At 39.3% G+C, this 20,224-nt stretch overlaps 2 protein-coding genes across 2 annotated transcripts; both read right to left on the bottom strand.

Moving 5' to 3' along the window:
• Positions 1–381: 381 nt before the first annotated feature.
• LOC146576258 (immunoglobulin lambda-1 light chain-like) lies at positions 382–5,456 on the bottom strand. Its single transcript, XM_085272653.1, has 4 exons — positions 5,413–5,456; positions 4,993–5,329; positions 3,045–3,060; positions 382–732 (listed from the first exon to the last, which is right to left on the bottom strand). Exons 1-4 carry the CDS (start codon positions 5,450–5,452, stop codon positions 382–384), a joined length of 744 nt encoding a protein of 247 aa, XP_085128779.1. The 5' UTR covers positions 5,453–5,456.
• Positions 5,457–7,072: 1,616 nt separating this feature from the next.
• LOC146576259 (immunoglobulin lambda-1 light chain-like) lies at positions 7,073–19,266 on the bottom strand. The gene is made up of 4 exons (XM_085271377.1): positions 19,211–19,266; positions 18,801–19,127; positions 8,441–8,470; positions 7,073–7,703 (listed from the first exon to the last, which is right to left on the bottom strand). The coding sequence occupies exons 1-4, from the start codon at positions 19,248–19,250 to the stop codon at positions 7,381–7,383; spliced, it is 720 nt and encodes a 239-aa protein (XP_085127503.1). The 5' UTR covers positions 19,251–19,266; the 3' UTR covers positions 7,073–7,380.
• Positions 19,267–20,224: the final 958 nt, after the last annotated feature.

Below are 20,224 nucleotides of genomic sequence, written 5' to 3' on the forward strand. Positions count from 1 at the left end.
AACATTTTCAGTAAGCAGCAATTCACATCGTAGGATCAGTTTAGTTGACAGAAAGCTGAAAACATGAGGTTATGAATGAAAAACTAAGACCTGTAGTTGCATGCTGGGCAGGAAGAGAGGGAGGAGTTTAAAGGTGATGCTTCACTAAATGTGAAGATATTATTGAAGCTTACAACCAACATTTTAAACCAGTGAGACTTGGCCTCTCCTACTTAATAATGAAATCTAGTGTTCATAGCATGTATTTGAGAATATACTTATGTTTCAACTATGGGAAAAATACATTTTAAAAATGATGTTCTTATGAGCGGATTCTTTTGTAATGAGCAAACAGCAAGAGAAGTAAAGAAGCAGATTTTAAATGCACACTCTGGTCCTCAACTATTCAGTGGGACATTCTGACTTCTTAATGGTTTTCTCTGAAGTCTGTGAGCCCAAAGACACTTTACATGTATAAACCTTATCCATGTTCCAGTCTGATGTCTGGATGGTCAGAGAGCTGCTGATTTGGTAAGTCTGGTCTGGTCTCTGAACAGCAGTGCTGGTAGAGATCCCACTGCTCACTGAACTCCCAGCAGCCAACCAGCTCACATCTGCAAAAGACACAGACTGACTGGACAGACAGACCAGAGAAGCTGTGTTGGACTGGAGCTCAGCACTGGACGGAGGGAAGACTGTCAGGACAGGAGGAGAGAGGCTGGAGCCTGAAAATACATGAAGGATGTTCAGAATCTCCTACCTCTGCCCACTTGCCCACAGATCGCATGAAGCGAGGTGTGGACCCATGCACAGACAACACAGGGAAACAGGAAACTTGGAAACAGAAGATGAGCCATTTATTTTGGGCTGAACACCAGAATATAAAATAAAGAGAAACCAGAATGCAAAAATAGCCTAAACTTGGAAAACTACTGAGACACAGTCAGAGAGTCGGATGAGGGACAAGGGACGACTGACACAATATATACACAAAAGTCTGATAAAGAAAATAGAAGCACAGCAGGAACAAATTAAACATAACATCACAGGGGAAGCAAGGGGCCATCAAAATAAAACAGGACGTGGCACGAGTGTGATTAACCCCGTCTTTTCCCCCTGGATTCCCCGGAGCCCCTACCCCTGCACATTTGTACATAGCACTTGGTGTTTGTAAAGATAAAATAAGATTAAAATATTGTGTTGTTATATTTCTTGAAAGTATCTGGATTTAGATCAGCAAAAGAAAATCTACTGTTAACTTTATCATTTTATATTTAATTGTACTCTCATTTTCTCTCACGTTCTCTTGGTGGTTTCTGAGCACTAGTAATAACCATTTAGAAAATAGGATTAGGTCATTCTGAACAACATTCAAGTGAGGTTAACAGAAATGCATCTAGAAGAGAAGAGATATGAAAGCTCCTGAAGACACTGGGTATAGAGAAAATCACAGGGAAGAGTTTCAACAAAAAAAGCTTACATTCACAGGTCAGATATTTCAAATATTGATTATTAGATTAGAAAAAGCTTCATGAATGTGTTTCTGATTAATACACACTAAATTTAGAAGACGATTATCTCACTATGATCTATAGTCACTATAACATTGTTTTTGATTAACTGCATATTAATGAGACACTCTTTTGTCACAGCTGCTCTTCCAAATTTCCTTTTCAAGCATGTTTCAAGGTTGTTCTACTGGACTGAGATCTGGTTACTGCAGTCATTCGAGTTCAGTGTTTTTCAGTCTTCTGTTGTTTAATGTTGGTGAAACAGTGCAAATTATAGCCCCAGTTTCCTGTTCCTAGCTGACAGGTGTAGTCTTCTGTTCCTGTAGCCCATCAGCTTCAAGGTCAGATGTGTTGTGCTTTCAAAGATACTCTTCAGCATAGCTTGCTTGTATTGAGTGGTTATTTGAGTTTCTTTTACATTTCTATCAGCTCAAACTAATATGGTCAGTCTTCTCTGACCTCAGCAAAGAACTGCTGTTCACTGGATGTTTTCTCAATTCAGTCCATTCCCCATAAACCCTAGAGGTGGTTGAGCAGGAAAGTCCCAGTACATATATATATATATATATCTAAAATACTCACACCAGCTCATCAGACATGAATAATCATGCCACGTTCAATCATCATTCTTCCTTATTTTGATCCTCGGTTTGAACTCCAGCAGGCTGTCTTGATAATGCCTGCATGACTAAATGCTTTGAGATGCTGCTGATGTGAAATGCCGGTTATTTGGATTAGAGTGACAAGCAGTGGAACAGGCTTAGCTAATAAAGTGGTTGCTGAATGTATGCACTTTACTCGACTATAAAGTAGTTGGTGCTATATTCTCAGATTGTATATAGTTTGAATTAAGCAATAAAAAAGGAGCAATCCAGTATTTAATAACACACTCTTTGAAGGTTGTGGGTTTCACTGAGTTGTCCTGATTAATCTGTAATCTGAATGTGAAAGAGTCTAAAAACCCTTTGTTAAACAAATTGGCGAAGAGGATTTTTGTAATCTCATTTTTGTTTTACTCTTGCTTGAAATCTGATTCAGAATTAGTATGTTGGGAATGTTTTTGATCAAACACATGCATGTGTATATGCATATGTATATATGTGTATATTCTTGTGCTTTGTTTTTAAGTAAAAGTGGAAATTTAAAAAAAAAAGAATAAAAATAACAGAGCATGTTTAAAATGAATTATGTGCCTTTGGTTCACTAAGTTGGTGTCCAAAAACAGAAGTAAAAGTGAGGAAGTTTTTATCACAGTGTAAATCACTATGATACCTCCTCTTTAGCAGAGCTGTCCCATGTGTGACAGTAATAGTCTGCAGAGTCTCTCTCCTCTACATTGCTGCACCAGCCAGCAAGTACTATGAGGGTCATGTTTTTTTTACTTTTCAAGTGCTTTCAACACCATCAGGCCGATCCTCCTGGGATATAAGCTGACAGCGATGCATGTGGATGCTTTTCTGGTGTCCTGGATTGTTGATTACCTGACAGAGAGACCACAATATGTGCGTCTCCCACAGTGTGTGTCTGACAAGGTAATCAGCAACACAGGGGCACCACAAGGGACTGTCCTCTCCCCCTTCCTCTTCACCCTCTACACCACAGACTTCAGCCACTGCACAGAGACCTGCCATCTTCAGAAGTTTTCTGATAACTCTGCAGTGGTTGGATGCATCAGCAGAGACAATGAGTCAGGGTACCGGGCTGTGGTCGACTCATTTGTCAAGTGGTGTGAACAGAATCATCTGCAGCTCAACGTGGCAAAGACCAAGGAATTGGTTGTGGACTTGAGGAAGACCAGGAAACACTTGACCCCTGTTTCAATCCAGCTGATAAACTGGACTGGGCTAAAAACACCACAGCACTTTACAGGAAGGGCCAGAGTCGACTCTATTTTCTGAGGCAGCTGAGGTCCTTCAACATCTGTCGGACAATGCTCAGGATTTTCTACAAGTCTGTTGTGGCCAGTGCTATCCTCTACACTGTTGCATGCTGGGGCAGCAGGTGGACGGTTGCTGATGATAACAGACTCAATAAACTGATCTGAAGGCCAGTAGTGTTGTGGGGATGAAGCTGGACTCTCTTAGGGTGGTGATGGAGAGACGAATGTTGTCCAAGATCACGACAATATTGGATAATTCCTCCCATCCACTCCATGACATGCTGGCTAGCCACAGGAGCTCGTTCAGTGAGAGACTGAGATTACCAAAAAGCACCACTGAACGACACAGGAAATCAATCCTGCCTGTGGCCATCTCCCTGTACAACTCATCCACCTACCACACTGTATACTGCAATAGCTACACCCTTTTTGGACATGCTCTTCTTTCTTATTCAGATATTTATTAGTAAGTGACTTATATATATGTATATATTGTATATATTGTGCTATTTCTTATTTCTTGTATTATCTGTTTTTGTTACTGTTTGTACTGGAGCACTGTAACCAACACAATTTCCCCCTAGGGATCAATAAAGTATTCTGATTCAGATTCAGAATCCAGAGCCATAGTCTGGAGAACTCCAGTCATGACGAAAACTCCGCACATACTGAGGAACTCCTCCTGGAATCTGTTTATACCAACGACCAGCATTACCAGTAACAGTCCCCAGGTTGCAGTCCATGGTGGCTGTCTCTCCTTTCCTCACTGATAGAAGAGGTTTCTGTGTCAGCACCGTCACACTACTCACACCTGCAAACAACAAGAACACATGGAGTCAAGATAATACAGATGAATATAACATGGGGTCTAAGCTATACTGTAACTCAGACTCTTTACATGTTAGAGAAGTGATGAGAGCACAAAGAGTCACCAGCATGTTGTTGATTTGAGCAAAGAATTGAGAAGTGAAAGATTTGGAAGAGCTATTTAACACAACTAATGGGAGGAGGAGCTGTTGGTATTTGTTTGTATTTCATTGGTTACCTTCCTTTGTTCTTAATCATCCATCATTTTTGATTGTTTATATGTACTTTTTTCACTACTACGACTACTATTATTATTATTATTTTAAACAAAAAGTGAGTAGTTTTCTGCTACCATTCAAGGGAGCTAGGACTGACCAAATTATATTACCTAAAACATTTTAGGTGTAAACTGTCACATTCATTTCGGTATGTCTGTGTTTTATTCCACACTGGGTGTTTGGGAATGTAATGTGTTCAGATTCCACAAAAGCTATGGTGTCACTTAGTTTGTTTGTTTTTCTTTTTATGTCCTCCCTAATGTCTCTCCGTGTTTCACAGTAGCACATTGCTGAGTGTCTTGCTTTTAACTGTTAATTAACTTCTGCTTGTCACCACTGAAAAACTGTGTGCATACTAAAGAGCTCCATCAGAGATTCTTCTCTAATTTTTTAATTTTGCAGCTAGCAAAAAAAAAAAAAAAAAAAACCTATTTGAAGGTGGTGGGATTACACTGAGTTTGTTGGGTGTGTCTTTTATAAAAAGACCATCAAAAAGCAGAAGTGTCTGTGTGGAGGTTTTTGTCACAGTGTAAATCACTGTGATACTATGTGCTCATTAACAGAGCTGTCATATGTCTGACAGTAATAGACTGCAGAGTCTCCCTCCTCCACATTGCTGATGATCAAACGATAATCTGTTGTTGACTGATGAGTGGATGTGAATTTTGGAGAGGAGAACCCAGAGCCATAGGTTGGAGATGTATTTTCATGATAAAACCGCAGCACATACTGAGGAACTCCTCCTGGAATCTGTTTGTACCAACGAGCAGGACTGTTAGTAACAGTCCCCAGGTTACAGTCCATCGTGGCTGTCTCTCCTTTTCTCACTGATAGAACAGGAGGTTTCTGTGTCACCACTGTAACACCACTCACACCTGCAAACAACATGAAGACACAGAGTCAAGAGAAACACACGGACATTAGTATATATGTGTGGTATATAGGTCAAAGTCTTTACATGTTAGAGCAGTGATGAGACCACAGAGAGTTGCCAGCATGATGTCGATGTGAACTAAGAACTGAAGAAAAGGTGCTGGAGGAGCCATTTAATACAACTAACAGGAGGAGGAGCTGTGTCTCCTCCTTTCACCCTGTTACATCATCACAATATTTATTTCCTTTTTTCTTCATTTATTTTTTATTAACAACATGATGTATATATTTCAATTGAAACATTCAAAAAGAAAAATGGGAAAAGTATACCAAGGCCTCCAGAAGCACAAAGGGAATAATACTGATATTAAAACAAAATGGGAAAAAGAACTAGATATACAAATATCAAAGGAGGATTGATCTGCTATGTGGGTGACACACAAGGTGAACCTTTCTTGCAAAGGTCTAAAGTAGACGTCTTTTCACAAAAGTGGAAGAAATGGATTGCCTTCATGTGTCATGGTCCTGGGCCTTGTGCCCTGTGTTTTGTTTTCATTCAATTATGTCCTTGTTAGATATCTATAGATACTATCTTATATTAATGTGTCATTATTCAGATCAGATCAGAATCTTTATTGTCACTGTCACAGGTACAACAAAATTAAAAATGGTCCCCGATCAGTGCATCATCCCTAACAATATCAAAATATAAATAAAACAATAAAATTCAATAAACAAAATAAATAGAATACTTAAAGTGCTAATAACAAGTATCAGCAAACATTCACATACATTCCCACATACATGCTTCAGTCAGTGCATAGATTAATACAAGAGTGGCGTGATGAACATTTTTTTTGTAGCATTCAGATGTCTTATTGCAGTTGGATAAAAGCTGTTTTTGAGTCTATAAGTCCTTACACTGATTGCTCTGTACCGTCTGCCTGAGGGCAACAGTTCAAACAGGGAGTGGCCAGGATGTGAGGTATCTTTTATGATGTTTTGGGCTTTTTTAAGACAGCTGGTGTTGTGTAGATCTTCCAGTGTGGGGAGAGGGCAGCCAGTGATCTTTTGGGCGGTGTTAAAGAACCCTTGGAGTGCTTTTCTCTGAGTCACTGTGCAGCTATTAAAGTTAATGATGCCATGACAGTGGGAACATCTAAATAACTAACAGAATAAATAGCAGAAAATGAAGAATACAGTTTATAGATAACTAAAAAATTAAAAATACTGTTTGTAAAAAAGCTACATCTGGAATGAGACAGATGTACCTACTGGTTATATATAATGGTTTAAATGTTTAAAGCAAAACAGCAAATGACAGTAGAAAGATGCAGAAAGGTTTAGTTTTATAACTGAACTCTACTTAGTGCTGCTTTACAGTAAGTAAGTTATGTTTAGGCTAAAATCTAAGAGTATTCAGCTAACTGTCTCTGAATAAAACAATGATATGAATTGAAACATTGCCAGTAAACAGCAGTTCCATTTTATTTTACAGAGAGCTGATACTTCATTTACTTAAAGTTATAAATGAGTTACTAAGACCTGCAGGTGCATCCTGGAAGAAACAGAAGAGCAGACAGGTTATGCTTCACTAACTGAGTGTGAAGATTCATTTGCAAATCTATAACCAACATTTTAAACCTTTGACACTTGCCCTCTCTGTTACTCAGGAAGAATTATTAAATGATGCTCTCTAGTGTTCAAATATTACATAGCGTGTATTCCAGAATATATTTATGTTTTAACTACGGGAAGAAGACATTTAAAAAATAGTGTGCTTCTGAGTGTTTATTTAACACTTCATTCCAGTCATCTTACTGAACAGTGACACAATTTCTTATTTACTGAAAAGAAAACACATTTTTTAAATCAATGCTTTTATTAATTTAATGCAAGACATGAATTCCTGAAAATACTTGTCAAAAACCAGCAAATGAATACATGACTTAAACCTTTTGCTTTATTCAGATTTCTAACATGTAAAGACTGTAATGAGCAAACAGCACAAGCAGTAAAGAAGCAGATTTTAAAAGCACACTCTGGTCCTCGACTATTCAGTGGGACATTCTGACTTCTTGATGGTTTTCTCTGAAGTCTCTGAGGCCAAAGACACTTTACATGTATAAACCTTATCCATGTTCCAGTCTGATGTCTGGATGGTCAGAGAGCTGCTGATTTGGAAAGTCTGGTCTGGTCTCTGAACAGCAGTGCTGGTAGAGATCCCACTGCTCACTGGACTCCCACCAGCCAACCAGCTCACATCTGCAAAAGGCACAGACTGACTGGACAGACAGACCAGAGAAGCTGTGTTGGACCGGAGCTCAGCACTGGATGGAGGGAAGACTGTCAGGGCAGGAGGAGGGAGGCTGGAGTCTGAAAATACATAAAAGATGTTCAGAGAAAAAGAAAAATCAAAAGGAGACAATGATAAAAGAAGTAATAAAAACAGAAAGCAAGACATCAATAATAGTCATTATGAAATAAACATAATAATTGTTATAAAATTTGAAAAGAATGTTAATGTTTAAAATAATTTAAATCTGCAAAACAATATAGAAATAATAACCCAGCATATCATTTGAATTTCCTTTTGAAAATATGACTAGTTACTGTTTAACTTTTCATGTAAAACATCTTCAATTTAATTCTAGAACATATTTTCTGCATAACATGTCGGCTACTGTGAGTAATTTTCTTTCATTTAAAAAAAACTATTAGGCCAGGTTCTAATCACTTAAAAGTAATTTTGAACATTAGTAACACTGTTAACTACTATTGAAGAAAGAGAAAACATGCCTGTGTATGTTTTTCAAATGAACCTAAATATAAATGAAAACATTATGGGAATAATAAGAGTGAACAACAACATATTTCACATCATTTTCAGTGAACAACATTTATATAAAAATATAAAAATTTATTTGACCCCTTTACACATTTTGTTTTACATAACGAATCCATGTCTCCTGTATATGAGACAACCTGAAACTATTTCATGTTGTACAAAATCATAAAAAATGATGCTGAACAAGAAACATATTGAATTAAGTAGTCATCAGCAGATTTGTGTAAAATCTCTCTTGTTTTATGATCATTTAAACAGCACTTACTTGTTAAAATCAGCTTGGTGCCTTGTCCGAATACCACAGTGATTCAGTTTGTATACATGGCTGTACAAAAACCTCCTGACTGTCACTGATGAGGGGAGAGGAACTGAAACATCCTGCAGACACCAACTTTCACTGTCAACATCTCATTTCCCTCATCAGTCTGTTTATATTTCAAAACAGTGCTGCAAATAAGTGGAAATTTTATTAAATGTTGTTCAGTATCCTTAAAACCTTTAGCATAACTCAGGTCCTGGCCACAGTCTGAATCACTCTTCCATGTGAGGAGGAGTGTTAGTGAGACAAGGGAGGTTACTAGAGCTCACAACTGGGTAAATACATTTCCCCCAGACTAGTAACTGTTCTTCCTGTTTACCTAGCTGAGGCAGCTTTTACTCCTCATTTTATGGCAGGCAGACCCCCACTGTCAATAAATTCCTCAAACTATACACTTACCCATCAAGGTTTATACCTACACCCACTGATTTGGGATGTCAGGGGTCAGGGTTCAGCAACATAATCTCATTCTGGAGAGCTTTAAGGTCACATGAAATGCTTTGAGAAAAAAATTCCACTATTGTCCTTTAAACAGGGCTTGACAAAGTTATCCTAACAAAACACACGCTTACGAATTCCTGTTCCTCTGATCTCCAGCCGCTCCCTATTATCTGAGCAAACCTAAGCGCATTCCATTCTAATCGTTGTTTAATTCTACTCACACATGTTACCTGTTTTAAGGGGATAGAGAGAGAGAAAGAGAGGGGTCTGGCTTACCTTACTTAAAAAGAAGATCACATCGTCCGGTTTTCTGAGATGCAAACATGTTAATCACCCTGTCATTGAAGTCAAAAGACACCAGGTTCTGTGCTTTCTCAAAGCGAGCCTTTGACTGCTCCATCATTATGTCACAGCGCTGTGACTGCTACTGACACACTGTCAGCCCGCCGCATCTTGCGTGGCCTTGCTGTAGCTTCAGCTGCATCTGCCTCTGGTTGTGACGGTCACCTTGTTCTTCAGTTCACCTATGGAGTAGGAAAACTTCTCCTGTCTGCTTCTGAGAGGATCCGAGGTCAAAAAACACAACTTAGACATCCACATTACTCACACTCTCATAACACATACATATAGGGCCTGGGGGTGGGCAAGTTATACGGTGTCCAGAGAACGGTCTGTGTGTTCAACCTCACCTCTGGCACCAGTGCCCACCTCGGAGGGGCTGGGAGGAGGTGTTGGCTGTCCGATTGGGGTCTGGGATGCGGGACCTCCCTGCTGCTGCGGAGGGAGGTCCCGCAGGAGTAACATCTCCTGGGTCTGGGTGCGGTTTCCCCCTCTGGGGGCGAGGGTACCTGGACCTGGGGTATAGAGTATGTTTGGGGAGTATGATTGTGTGTACATAATGTGTATTTGTGTCTGTTATTACGTTGGGTGAGTGCTGAGTATTTGTATATGTGTGTATGAGGGTGGGAATGCACGTTTGTGCCTGTTTGTCTGTGTCTATATGTCAGTTCGGGTCTTAGACTCCACCTCTCTGGGAACATCTTAGGCCCTCCAAAGTATGGAGGCCTATCTCCCCTCACCAAACTCCCTGCTGGTGGCTGATGCCCTCAGGCATCAGTGCGTTGGTGGTTCTTGGTGTCCGGGGCTGGGCGCTCAGGTATGTACCGGCTCACTCCCAGTGGCTGCTTGACCGGGTCTGGCACTCGTGGCTCGGTTGGACCTCTTCCGGGGGGTGGGGGACCTTCAGGCACCTGACGGATCTTTTTAGTTTCTTGTCCGTAAACACTCTGCATACTATTTCACGTAATTCAGTTTATTTTGAAAAATCTCAACAGGATCTTCAGCTTCAGCCTTGACCATTGTCAAAGGTTTATGTGGAAACTAAACATGCGGCCCATGTAGATAAATCCTACATGCATTTAAGCAGGTCTTTATGTAGCTCTCCAAAAGTGGTCCTTGGCTCTTGGAAAAGTCGTCTGATCATTCTTTTCACTCTTCTCTCTAAAATCATCCTGGTTTTGGCCAGTTTATCGTTGAATGATGTTCTTTTCACTTCTGTATTATGGCCCCACTGGAACCTTCAGTAGTTTAAAAATTTTCTGTAACCAATGCCGTCATTATGTTCTCTGCCAATAGGCTAAGAAAGGTGTAGAGGCCTCACTGGTTTTATGCATCCTGACCTTTTTTTTATTGTACTTCATTTGGGGAATGGCCTGATCCCCGTACATTTGGAATATGAAACAAAGTAAAGAGATAGTCTCAACGGGACAGACAGAGGTGGCAAAAGTACACACTTTCCTTACTTAAGTAGAAGTAAAGATACCCGGGTTAAAAAAATACTCTGATTCACTCTTGATACTACTGATTCAAAAGAATCACAGTACAATAATTTCTAATATGAGCTTCAGTAGATTTTCTTAGAATACAGACTGTGATCAGCTGACCTGCTGCTCTTTGTGGATTTACACAACTGAATTCAACAAGATGCCATCAATTTCACAAGCTATAATGCCCATCCCCTACACTGAAACTACACTGCTTATACTGTCTTCGTACTAGAAAGTTAAGAGTCCAATAAAGTTGGAATTCAATGGGTTAATCTAAGCATCAAAATCTTAAATTCAAATTCATCTCAGCTACACTTGGTGTAACCTGCCTCTGACAGCGAGCACCAGAGGTGCCGTCTCTTTTCTTTTGTGTCCCTGTGAAATACAGCAGCTGGACCTTTAGTTAGTAACACACTGTGTGACAAACAGCACACAAAGAGTTTGTGTGTTTCCTGATGTTTATTGAGCTGATAAAAAAAGTTGAATTTGATATTACCTGTTACTTCCTTCACCTGACACTTCATTCAACGTCACTTCTTTCATGCCTGCTCCTCTTCTGTAGAGCTAGCTAGATCTGAAGTAACACAAACACAACTTACCTGCACTTCTTCCAGCCCACTTTTACTCCTGAGCATAAACTCTACAAATGAACCAAAAGTAACAAGTCAGTTTTGAAAATGTAAGGAGTCAAAAGTAAAGATATTTGTAATAAAATGTCAGGAGTGAAAGTAAAGAGTTTAAAAATAAATTCTAATTAAGTACAGTAACAAAGTATTTATACTTGGTTACTTCCCACCTCTGGCAATAGAGATCATGTTCCAAAGCCGAGTGAGCTGCCAGGATGACAAAACTGAGGAACCCCCCAAGGAATTGTTTTACACCATCTAACATAATTCAACCATTTCTCTCTGTTGCAGCTGAGAACAACTTCTTGACATGGAGAAACCATGTGAACAGCAGGTATGTGGAGAAAACCTACCGCTGCATTAACATGTGCCAACAAACACAGAAAAACATGCATGAAATGTCTTTCTCCAAAACGATGGGCTATGAAACAGATGAAAAGAACGTCTTACACTTTAGAGAAGTGATGAGAGAGCAGACAGTCCCCAGCATGTTGTCAGTGTGAGGTGTAAACATCCTTTACTATTCAGCTGAAATGTGAAAAGAATTGTAGAGAGAAGAGAAGCAACAGATAAAATTTAATTTAGCTGCATTTTCACTTCATATGGAATATTTTTTATCCTCATTGTGCAGCTTTAACAAAATCCATTTAAGTTGATTAATGTCATTTACTGCAGATAGAATGCAAAAGTTATCAGAGTTTTAGACAATTGTTTGACAAATTGGCATTATTTAAAAACATGCACATAATTGGTTGAATTATGTTAGATGCACATAATTTAAAATGCATATAATTGTGTACATATATGTGACAATTTGTGTTCTTGGTGGTCGTCATATTTGTCAATATGTTATATACTTTCAGTGATGAATGTTAAAAAATGATCAAAAAGAGTAATTCAGTGTTTATGAAGAGACTGTGTAAAGTTGGTGGGTTTTCATTGATGAACATTAAAATAACTCAAAAAGAACAATGAAAATAATATTTGAGGGTGGTGGGTTTACACTGAGTTTGCTGAATGGGTCTTTTGTCAGCATGTGAAAAAAAAGCATCAAAAAGCAGAAGTATCAGTGAGGAGGTTTTTGTCACAGTGTAAATCACTGTGATACGAATTCATTAACAGTGCTGTCCCATGTCTTACAGTAATAGACTGCAGAGTCTCCCTCCTCCACATTGTTGATGATCAAACGATAATCTTTTGTTGACTGATGAGTGGATGTGAATTTTGGAGAAGAGAACCCAGAGCCATAGGTTGGAGAACTATTTCTATGATAAAAAAAAACAGCACAAACTGAGGAACTCCTCCTGGAATCTGTTTATACCAATAGACAGTGCTACAGTCCCCAGGTTACAGTCCATGGTGGCTGTCTCTCCTTTCCTCACTGATACAACAGGAGGTTTCTGTGTCAGCACCGTTACACCACTCACACCTGCAAACAACAAAAAGACATGAAGTCAAGAGAAACACACTGACATTTGAGGTCTATTTGTCAGTATATTTTAACTTTACATGTTAGAGCAGTGATGAGAGCACAGAGAGTCACCACTATGTTGTCAGTATGGTCTAAGAACTGAGTGGAGAGGCAATGGTGGAAGAGCTATTTAATAACAGGAGGAGGAGCATTGGAGTTTTTTTTTTTTTTTTTTGTCTTGCCTGTATTACTAATATTGTTATTATTATCACTGGTGTTAGTAATGCCTTGTCATCTTCTTCTTCTTTTTTCCCTCTGTTCATTTTCAGTTTGTTTGTTTGATTGTTGTTTTTAACAATCTAACAAAGCTCTGCTACTTAACTGATCAGACCAGAAGTTTAACTGACTTGATGCAATACTTTCACAAAGTGTTTCTTTAATTTTTTGGAACAGCATATATTTTCTGTACTTCTCTTTCACTGGATGTTTCTAAATGATTTTTCATAGTTTGGAAATTTTAAGCTTAAAACTTAATGTTGTTGGAAATGTTAATGTTAATGTCATTGCTTCACTTGCTACATTTTCAGACTTTTTTGTTTTTTATGACCTTTATAGTTTTTGACATTTTTATGGCATTTATATTTTCTAAATGCCCTTTGTGTATTTTCAGGCTGCAGCCTCTGTGCTCCTGTGCTGATGGTCTTTGCTCCACCCAGCACTGATAAACAACCCCCTCTGCTACTTAACTGCAGCAGGGGCTGATTGGCTAATTAGGTTCTCCCAATAGGGCTTTGGAGTTGACGTCACGCCGCAGTGCATTGTGGGATCGCGGCGCCATGTCAGTAGGCCAGGAAGCAGAACAAGCGCACAGTGTTGGAGTGTTGGAATCGGGACTGCCAGAACCATGCTCAAAATCAGCGCAAAAGACTGGGGCTGTAAGGGGGTGTATCGCGACAGATTGCGCCCAGACGCCAAGAGACGGTACTTTGAAAAAATTGCGTGCATCGGTAATGTGGACCCGTATGAAATAAGGAAGTGTAGTGGAAACCCAGATGACCACTGTGACCTCGTTGTGTGGACACAGAGAGACCTTGCTGTGATACGCATCTTCCCTGATGTGGATTTCTGGGAACCGCGTTTAAGCCAAGCACAAGATTTCTTTCTTAAAGTGTGCCTTCCTGAACTTGTTGGGAAATACTTCTCCAAACAACGTGCTGCTCTAAATAGCCTGTAATGTTTCATTTTGTGGTTCAAGATTAATGCCAGCTGTGTGTTGCCATGCAAATAGTTTGCATTTCATTTTTATGTACTTGCTAAGTACATGTGAACAGATCAAGAATAAAAAAAAAAAACAAATATACTATTCTTTTCTGTTTTATTGAAACCACTTCACACAAAGTACAATTATTCACAATGAACTACACATGCAACACAACAGCTTTATGAATACTCAACAAGAGCAGGTTTCATTTTGCACTGGTTTGACAACCACACTGGGGCACATATTCACCAAAACACAGCAAACCTTAACAATCTTATCAAGCAGTGTTGTGTCTTCACCCTCACATGATATGAGTAATCGGATTGGCATTGTAGTGTGTAGCATTTTGAACTTGTTGCGCAAACTACCTATTACTCGCTCAACATGAATTCTCAGGTGGGCAATTGCTCTCGTTTGTTCAAAGTCCCTTGCATCAAGTTGACAGTAGCCTTTTGTGAAAGCTGGAATCTTGACCTCCGCACACATCATTCCTACAGCATCTCTGATGTCAAAGCCTCTGTCAGCCAATACTACGTCCCCTGGTAACAGCTTTTGAAGAATGCCACATTCCTCTGTGATGTGTTTATCTGATGCACGCCCCCCCTCTCAGACGCATTAGTGTGAGTAAGAGCATTTGGAAACCTGTCAGTTTCTTCGATATTGGCAGGAAATCTTTGACAGTGTTGAAGAGGGACATTAAGACAGCAGAACAATGTAGTCCAGTGTAATATCTTACTTTTTCAGTATCATCCTTTAAGAAATGTTCATTCAGCTCTGCCTTTTGCAACTGTGATTGAAGCAGTCTGTTCTCCTCCAACAGCCAGTTTATTTCTGCTCTGCCCTGTTCATTGCTCACACAATCCTTCGTCTGCCCTTTAGCTTCTGTGACGCTGTTTGTCCGATCACCACTGTCCACATTTGCAGCTGGTACCTCAACCTCCACTTGTCCAACACAACTGCTGTCCACTGCCTCCATGACATTGTAATTTTGTTGTTGGTCTTCTGTCAGATCTTCATCGATCACTTCTGCATGGGGCACACCTTCAGACTCTGCAGCTGCATAACGAAAGCCTGTAAGATAAAATTAGACATAAGGTAAATGTACACCAATATTCCAATGACAGGTGTGTGATTCATCTGGAAGTTATGTGCGGATTAGTGTACAGTGATAGCAATTTAGTATGTTTTTAGAGGGGGGGGGTTGTTGTTTACCTCCGATGGGTGCTCTTTTTCGCTTCCGTTTTGTACGCCTTGAGTGCCGGTCCGAGTCTGATACAGGTATGTCGTCGTGCCCCATGTGCAGTGTTGGTGCCCAGTCTGGATTTGTTACATCCATTTCATATGCTGGTTTGCCTGCAATAATGCCAAATCGTAAGCTACTCAGTCGACATGACGTGGTTCTGCAGCATCACACATTAGCATGTTTTATCTCATTATCTATGACCTCAGCACATTGAAAATAACACTAAAATCCTTTCAAGAGTGATATGAATTAATTTAGAACTCACCGGAAAGAAAATACCGTGAGAAAACCAAAAAAAAGCTGGGGATTGCAGAGAACTCGATATCCGCTCATCTCACCGCTGCAATCCAAGCCTGACGTCTTTGTTTAGTAATATCGGATACATGGGATCCCTCACGTTGCCTCCAGGACGGAAAACGATGAAAAGAGAGCCCATTATCCAGCTTCTTGCCTTCACGATCGTGTGATCTAACGTTGCAACCGACAACACAACACATACGATCCATAGCTGAAATGGTATCCTTTGGCTGGCCTACTGTCATGGCAGACGGGGGCGTGGCCCATCTCCCGTGACATCACGCTCCAAAGCCCTATATCACAGGGGTGGGCAACTCCAGGCCTTGAGGGCCGGTGTCCCTGCAGGTTTTAGATGTGTCCTTGAACCAACACACCTGCATCAAATGATTAGTTCACTACCAGGCCTCCGGAGAATTTCAAGACATGTTAAGGAGGTAATTTTGCAATTTAAATCAGCTGTATTGGATCAAGGACACATTTAAACATGCAGGACACCGGCCCTTGAGGCCTGGAGTCCCACCACCCCTGAGCTAGACAGCTGAAAAGCTGCACAAGCAGTCTGATCAAGGAACTCGAAGTGTAAACAAAATGTCACCAACCCTGCAACATTGTATGCGTGTCAGGTCCTTTCAATAACATGGATTACCTGAATAAAAGCACTGAATTAAAAACATTCTTTTTCCTTTTTAGTGAACAGAATAAAGTTTTCAGTTAGTGTGAAAGTAGTCACTAATGTAACCTTTAGTGAAGTAAATATTCAAGAACATCAGCATCATCCAAAAATGTCAAAATGTCACATTAACAATATCTAACAGTGTTCTCTAGACAGTGATACATTTAAATTTAGCAAAATTCAAATCAAAGTTTAATTTTTGAATAAAGCACAAGTTTAAGCATCAACTATAACAACTATAAACCATTCCAAAATTAATCAATTTCAGCTCCTTTGGTGTAAATGCAATCAAAAACAGGTGCACGACACAGGCAATAATGAAAGAACAATCAAAACAGAAATGATTTTACACGTGGAAGTCACTGGCATTTTCCCCTTTTACTTTTTCTGAGTGTTTCTTCACTAGTTTTGCATTTGGCTATGGTCAGTGTCATAGCTGGTAGAATGAAGAAAAAAATGGACTCCAACTCCTCCAGTATGGCACATCAATATGTCCCATTGTCAGAAGGTTTGTTGTGTCTCCCAGCACAGTCCCAACAGAATGGAGAAGATTCCAGGAGACAGTCAGTTACTCTAGGACAGGTGGACGGGGGTGCAGAAGGTCCCTAACCCATCAGCAGGACTGATATCAGTTGTTTGTGTAGGGAAGAACAAACAGGATGAGCATTGTGAGAGCCCTGCAAGAAGCCTTTAAAATGTTAAGCTGCCTGTAACATTGTTCAGGATGACCATTTGTGACCACTCGTGTATATCCAAATAGTGACACACAGACCTCTACAGGCTAGCCAACAGCACCCTGACTGTCATTAGGTATCAGACATAATCCTTGGACACATTGTCGAATCCTGCACTGGTGCAGTCCTGTACCTACTAGTACTTACTGATACACGACAATACTCATGAGGAAAGAACAAACAGGCAGTTCCTGAAGACCAAGTGAACTGTATAAGAGTAGAGTTGAGAGTAGAGCTGCAGTAAAGATTAGTTATAGAGCTGAACTCCATTTAGTTTATTTTATCATGGGAAGTTAATGGACCAAACCAAAGAAGTAAACAGTTAACTGCCTCTAATTTACCAAATTATAGTAAAATGCAGCCTGAAAATATAATAATATGAATTACATTTTATAATCCAGGAAAGTTCCATCTCACTTAACAGAGAGCTGACATAACTTCATTTGCATGAAGTTATAAAAGACATCGAGAACTGCAGATGTATCCTGGACAGGAAGAGAGGGAGGAGGAGATGTGATGCTTCATTAACTGAGTGTGAAGATTTATTTACAAATTTACAACCAACGTTTTAGACATTTCTCTTTGTGTAGCCAGGCAGAATTGTGTAATGTTACTTGCCAGTCTACAGATATGGAAACACATACATTTTTGGAGCACTTATTTAGAGTAAGAGTGGAAATTTTACATATGTGGTTACACACTGATTATGCTCTCGAATCTTCATCTTACTTATATGTAACAATTTCAGGTTAGTCATTTTGAATTTATGTTAGTGGCTACTTTGAAACTGTATTCTTCGTTTTTAAAAAGGAAAACAAATGTTGTATATCTAATATCGAATGCTTTTATTTGATGTATGAAAAATAGCAGTTCATTTTAATATCTGCAAATAAACACGTGACTTAAGCAGTTTGCTTTATACTGATTTCTAACTTGTAAACTTTGCAATGAGCAAACAGCACAAGTAGTAAAGAGGCATATTCTAAATGCTTTGTCAACATGTCATTTCCCTCATCAATCTGTTTATATTTGCTGCAAATGAGTGGAAATGTTAAATGTCGTTCAGATTCCTTAAAAGCTGTAGTATATCTTATTCAGGTCTTGGTCACAGTCTGAATTACTCTTCCATGTGAGGAGGAGTGAGACAAGGGAGGTTAGGGGTGGGTTTTTATAATCGATTTATCAATTAAAATCGATTCTGGCTTGGATAACGTGAAATCGATTCATTAAAATCCTGAGTCTAAAAATCTGTTTTCTGCATTATTCGCTTGCTTGTTACGCGCAAGTCTACCATTGTTTACAGCCTGTCGGCTGTTGTTGTTTCTTTCCTTTTACTTACTTCCGAAAAGAAAACCTAATTTCTGCCGTTCAATATACTGAACAAATGTAAACTTTTTAAAATTATGCTAAATGCAAAACGCTTAGCTCTCTCTCTAATAAAACCGCTGTAACGTCAGAGGTAATGTTCATATGTTGATTAATGGTTTTCTTTCGTTTTTGATGTACTGCAGAATATTTTTATATACATTCATCCCAGTTTTGAAGTGATTGAAATGTGAAAAGGATTTTTTTTTTATTGTCGAACTCTTTTGAGAACTGCATAACGAGTGTTATAATGATTTTCCTGTAAGAAATGAGCAAAATCTTGACTGAGAAAAACTGCAGACAACACATTATCTGCAGTTGGTGGGTTTACATTGAGTTTTCTTGATCTCTCAGTTATCAGGATGTGGAAGAGTGTCAAAAAGCAGAAGTATCAGTGAGGAGGTTTTTGTCACAGTGTAAATCACTGTGATGCGTACTCCTTAACAGAGCTGTCCCATGTCTTACAGTAATAGACTGCAGAGTCTCCCTCCTCCACATTGTTGATAATCAAACAATAATCTGATGTTGACTGATGAGTGGATGTGAATTTTGGAGAGGAGAACCCAGAGCCATAGTTTGGAGAACTATAGTCATGACGAAACTTCAGCACATACTGAGGAACTCCTCCTGGAATCTGTTTATACCACCGAGCAGACTGGTCAGTAACAGTCCCCAGGTTACAGTCCATGGTGGCTGTCTCTCCTTTCCTCACTGATACAACAGGTTTCTGTGTCACCACTGTAACACCACTCACACCTGCAAACAACAATAAGACATGGAGTCAAGAGAAACACACCGACATTAGTATATATGTGTGCAATAATAGTCAAAGTACTTACTTGGTAGAGCAGTGATGAGAGCACAGAGAGTCACCAGCATGATGTCGACGTGAACTAAGAACTGATTTGAAGAAAAGGTGCTGGAGGAGCCATTTAATACAACTAACAGGAGGAGGAGCTGTGTCTCCTCCTTTCACCCTATTACGTCATCATAACATGGGATGGAAAAGCATACCAAGGCCTCCAGAAGCACAAAGGGAATAATACTGACAATAAAACAAAATGGGAAATAAAAACTAGACATACAAATAGCAAAAGAAGATTGATCTGCTATGTGGGTGACACACAAGCTCAAAAAACTGGGGAGAATTTTGCAGGAAAAAAATCAAATTTGTGTTTTTGTTACACCTCAAAAGCAATGTAGGTCACAACAGCAAGAGACGGTGTGGTCACATAAATGCCACCCACTCACAAAATCTTTGGACGTGCAATAAAATTGTAATATTTCGGGACAATAACTTTAAGTCTAAGAAAGAAGCCAGGCTGTGAAATCCCTGTAGAGACCATGGTGCTGTATTTTGGAGTAATTAAAGAGGATGTTGTGATTAAAAAAGGACTGGTACTGTATTCATGAAAATATTGTTCATTGTTGGTTACAAAAAAATAACACAAAGAACTGGTATAAACTTGTACTGCCAAGTCTTGAACAATGGATGAACATTGTAAAACAAGTCTTTATAAGGGAAATCTTTATGAGAGGAGACGCCTTTTCACAAAGCGCGAAATGGATTGCCTTCATGTGTCATGGTCACAGGTCTTCTGCCCAGTGTTTTGTGTTTTTCATTCAGTTTTTTTTCCTCTTAGATATCTATGGATATCTATGGATAATTGCTTATATTACTGTCATTATTAAAGTTAATGATGCCAGGACAGTGAGATCATCTTATTAAATAATTAAATAAATACCAGAAAATGAAAAATACCATTTTTAGATGAATAAATAATAAAAATACAGTTTGTAAAAAAGCTACATCCTGAATGAGACAGACTTACCTACTGGTTATTTGTAATGGT

The sequence above is a fragment of the Mchenga conophoros genome, linkage group LG4, assembly GCF_057382185.1.
Source record: "Mchenga conophoros isolate Kocher_MC1m ecotype Shallow Benthic linkage group LG4, M_conophoros_male_GT1.1, whole genome shotgun sequence".
Taxonomy (NCBI): Eukaryota; Metazoa; Chordata; class Actinopteri; order Cichliformes; family Cichlidae; genus Mchenga; species Mchenga conophoros.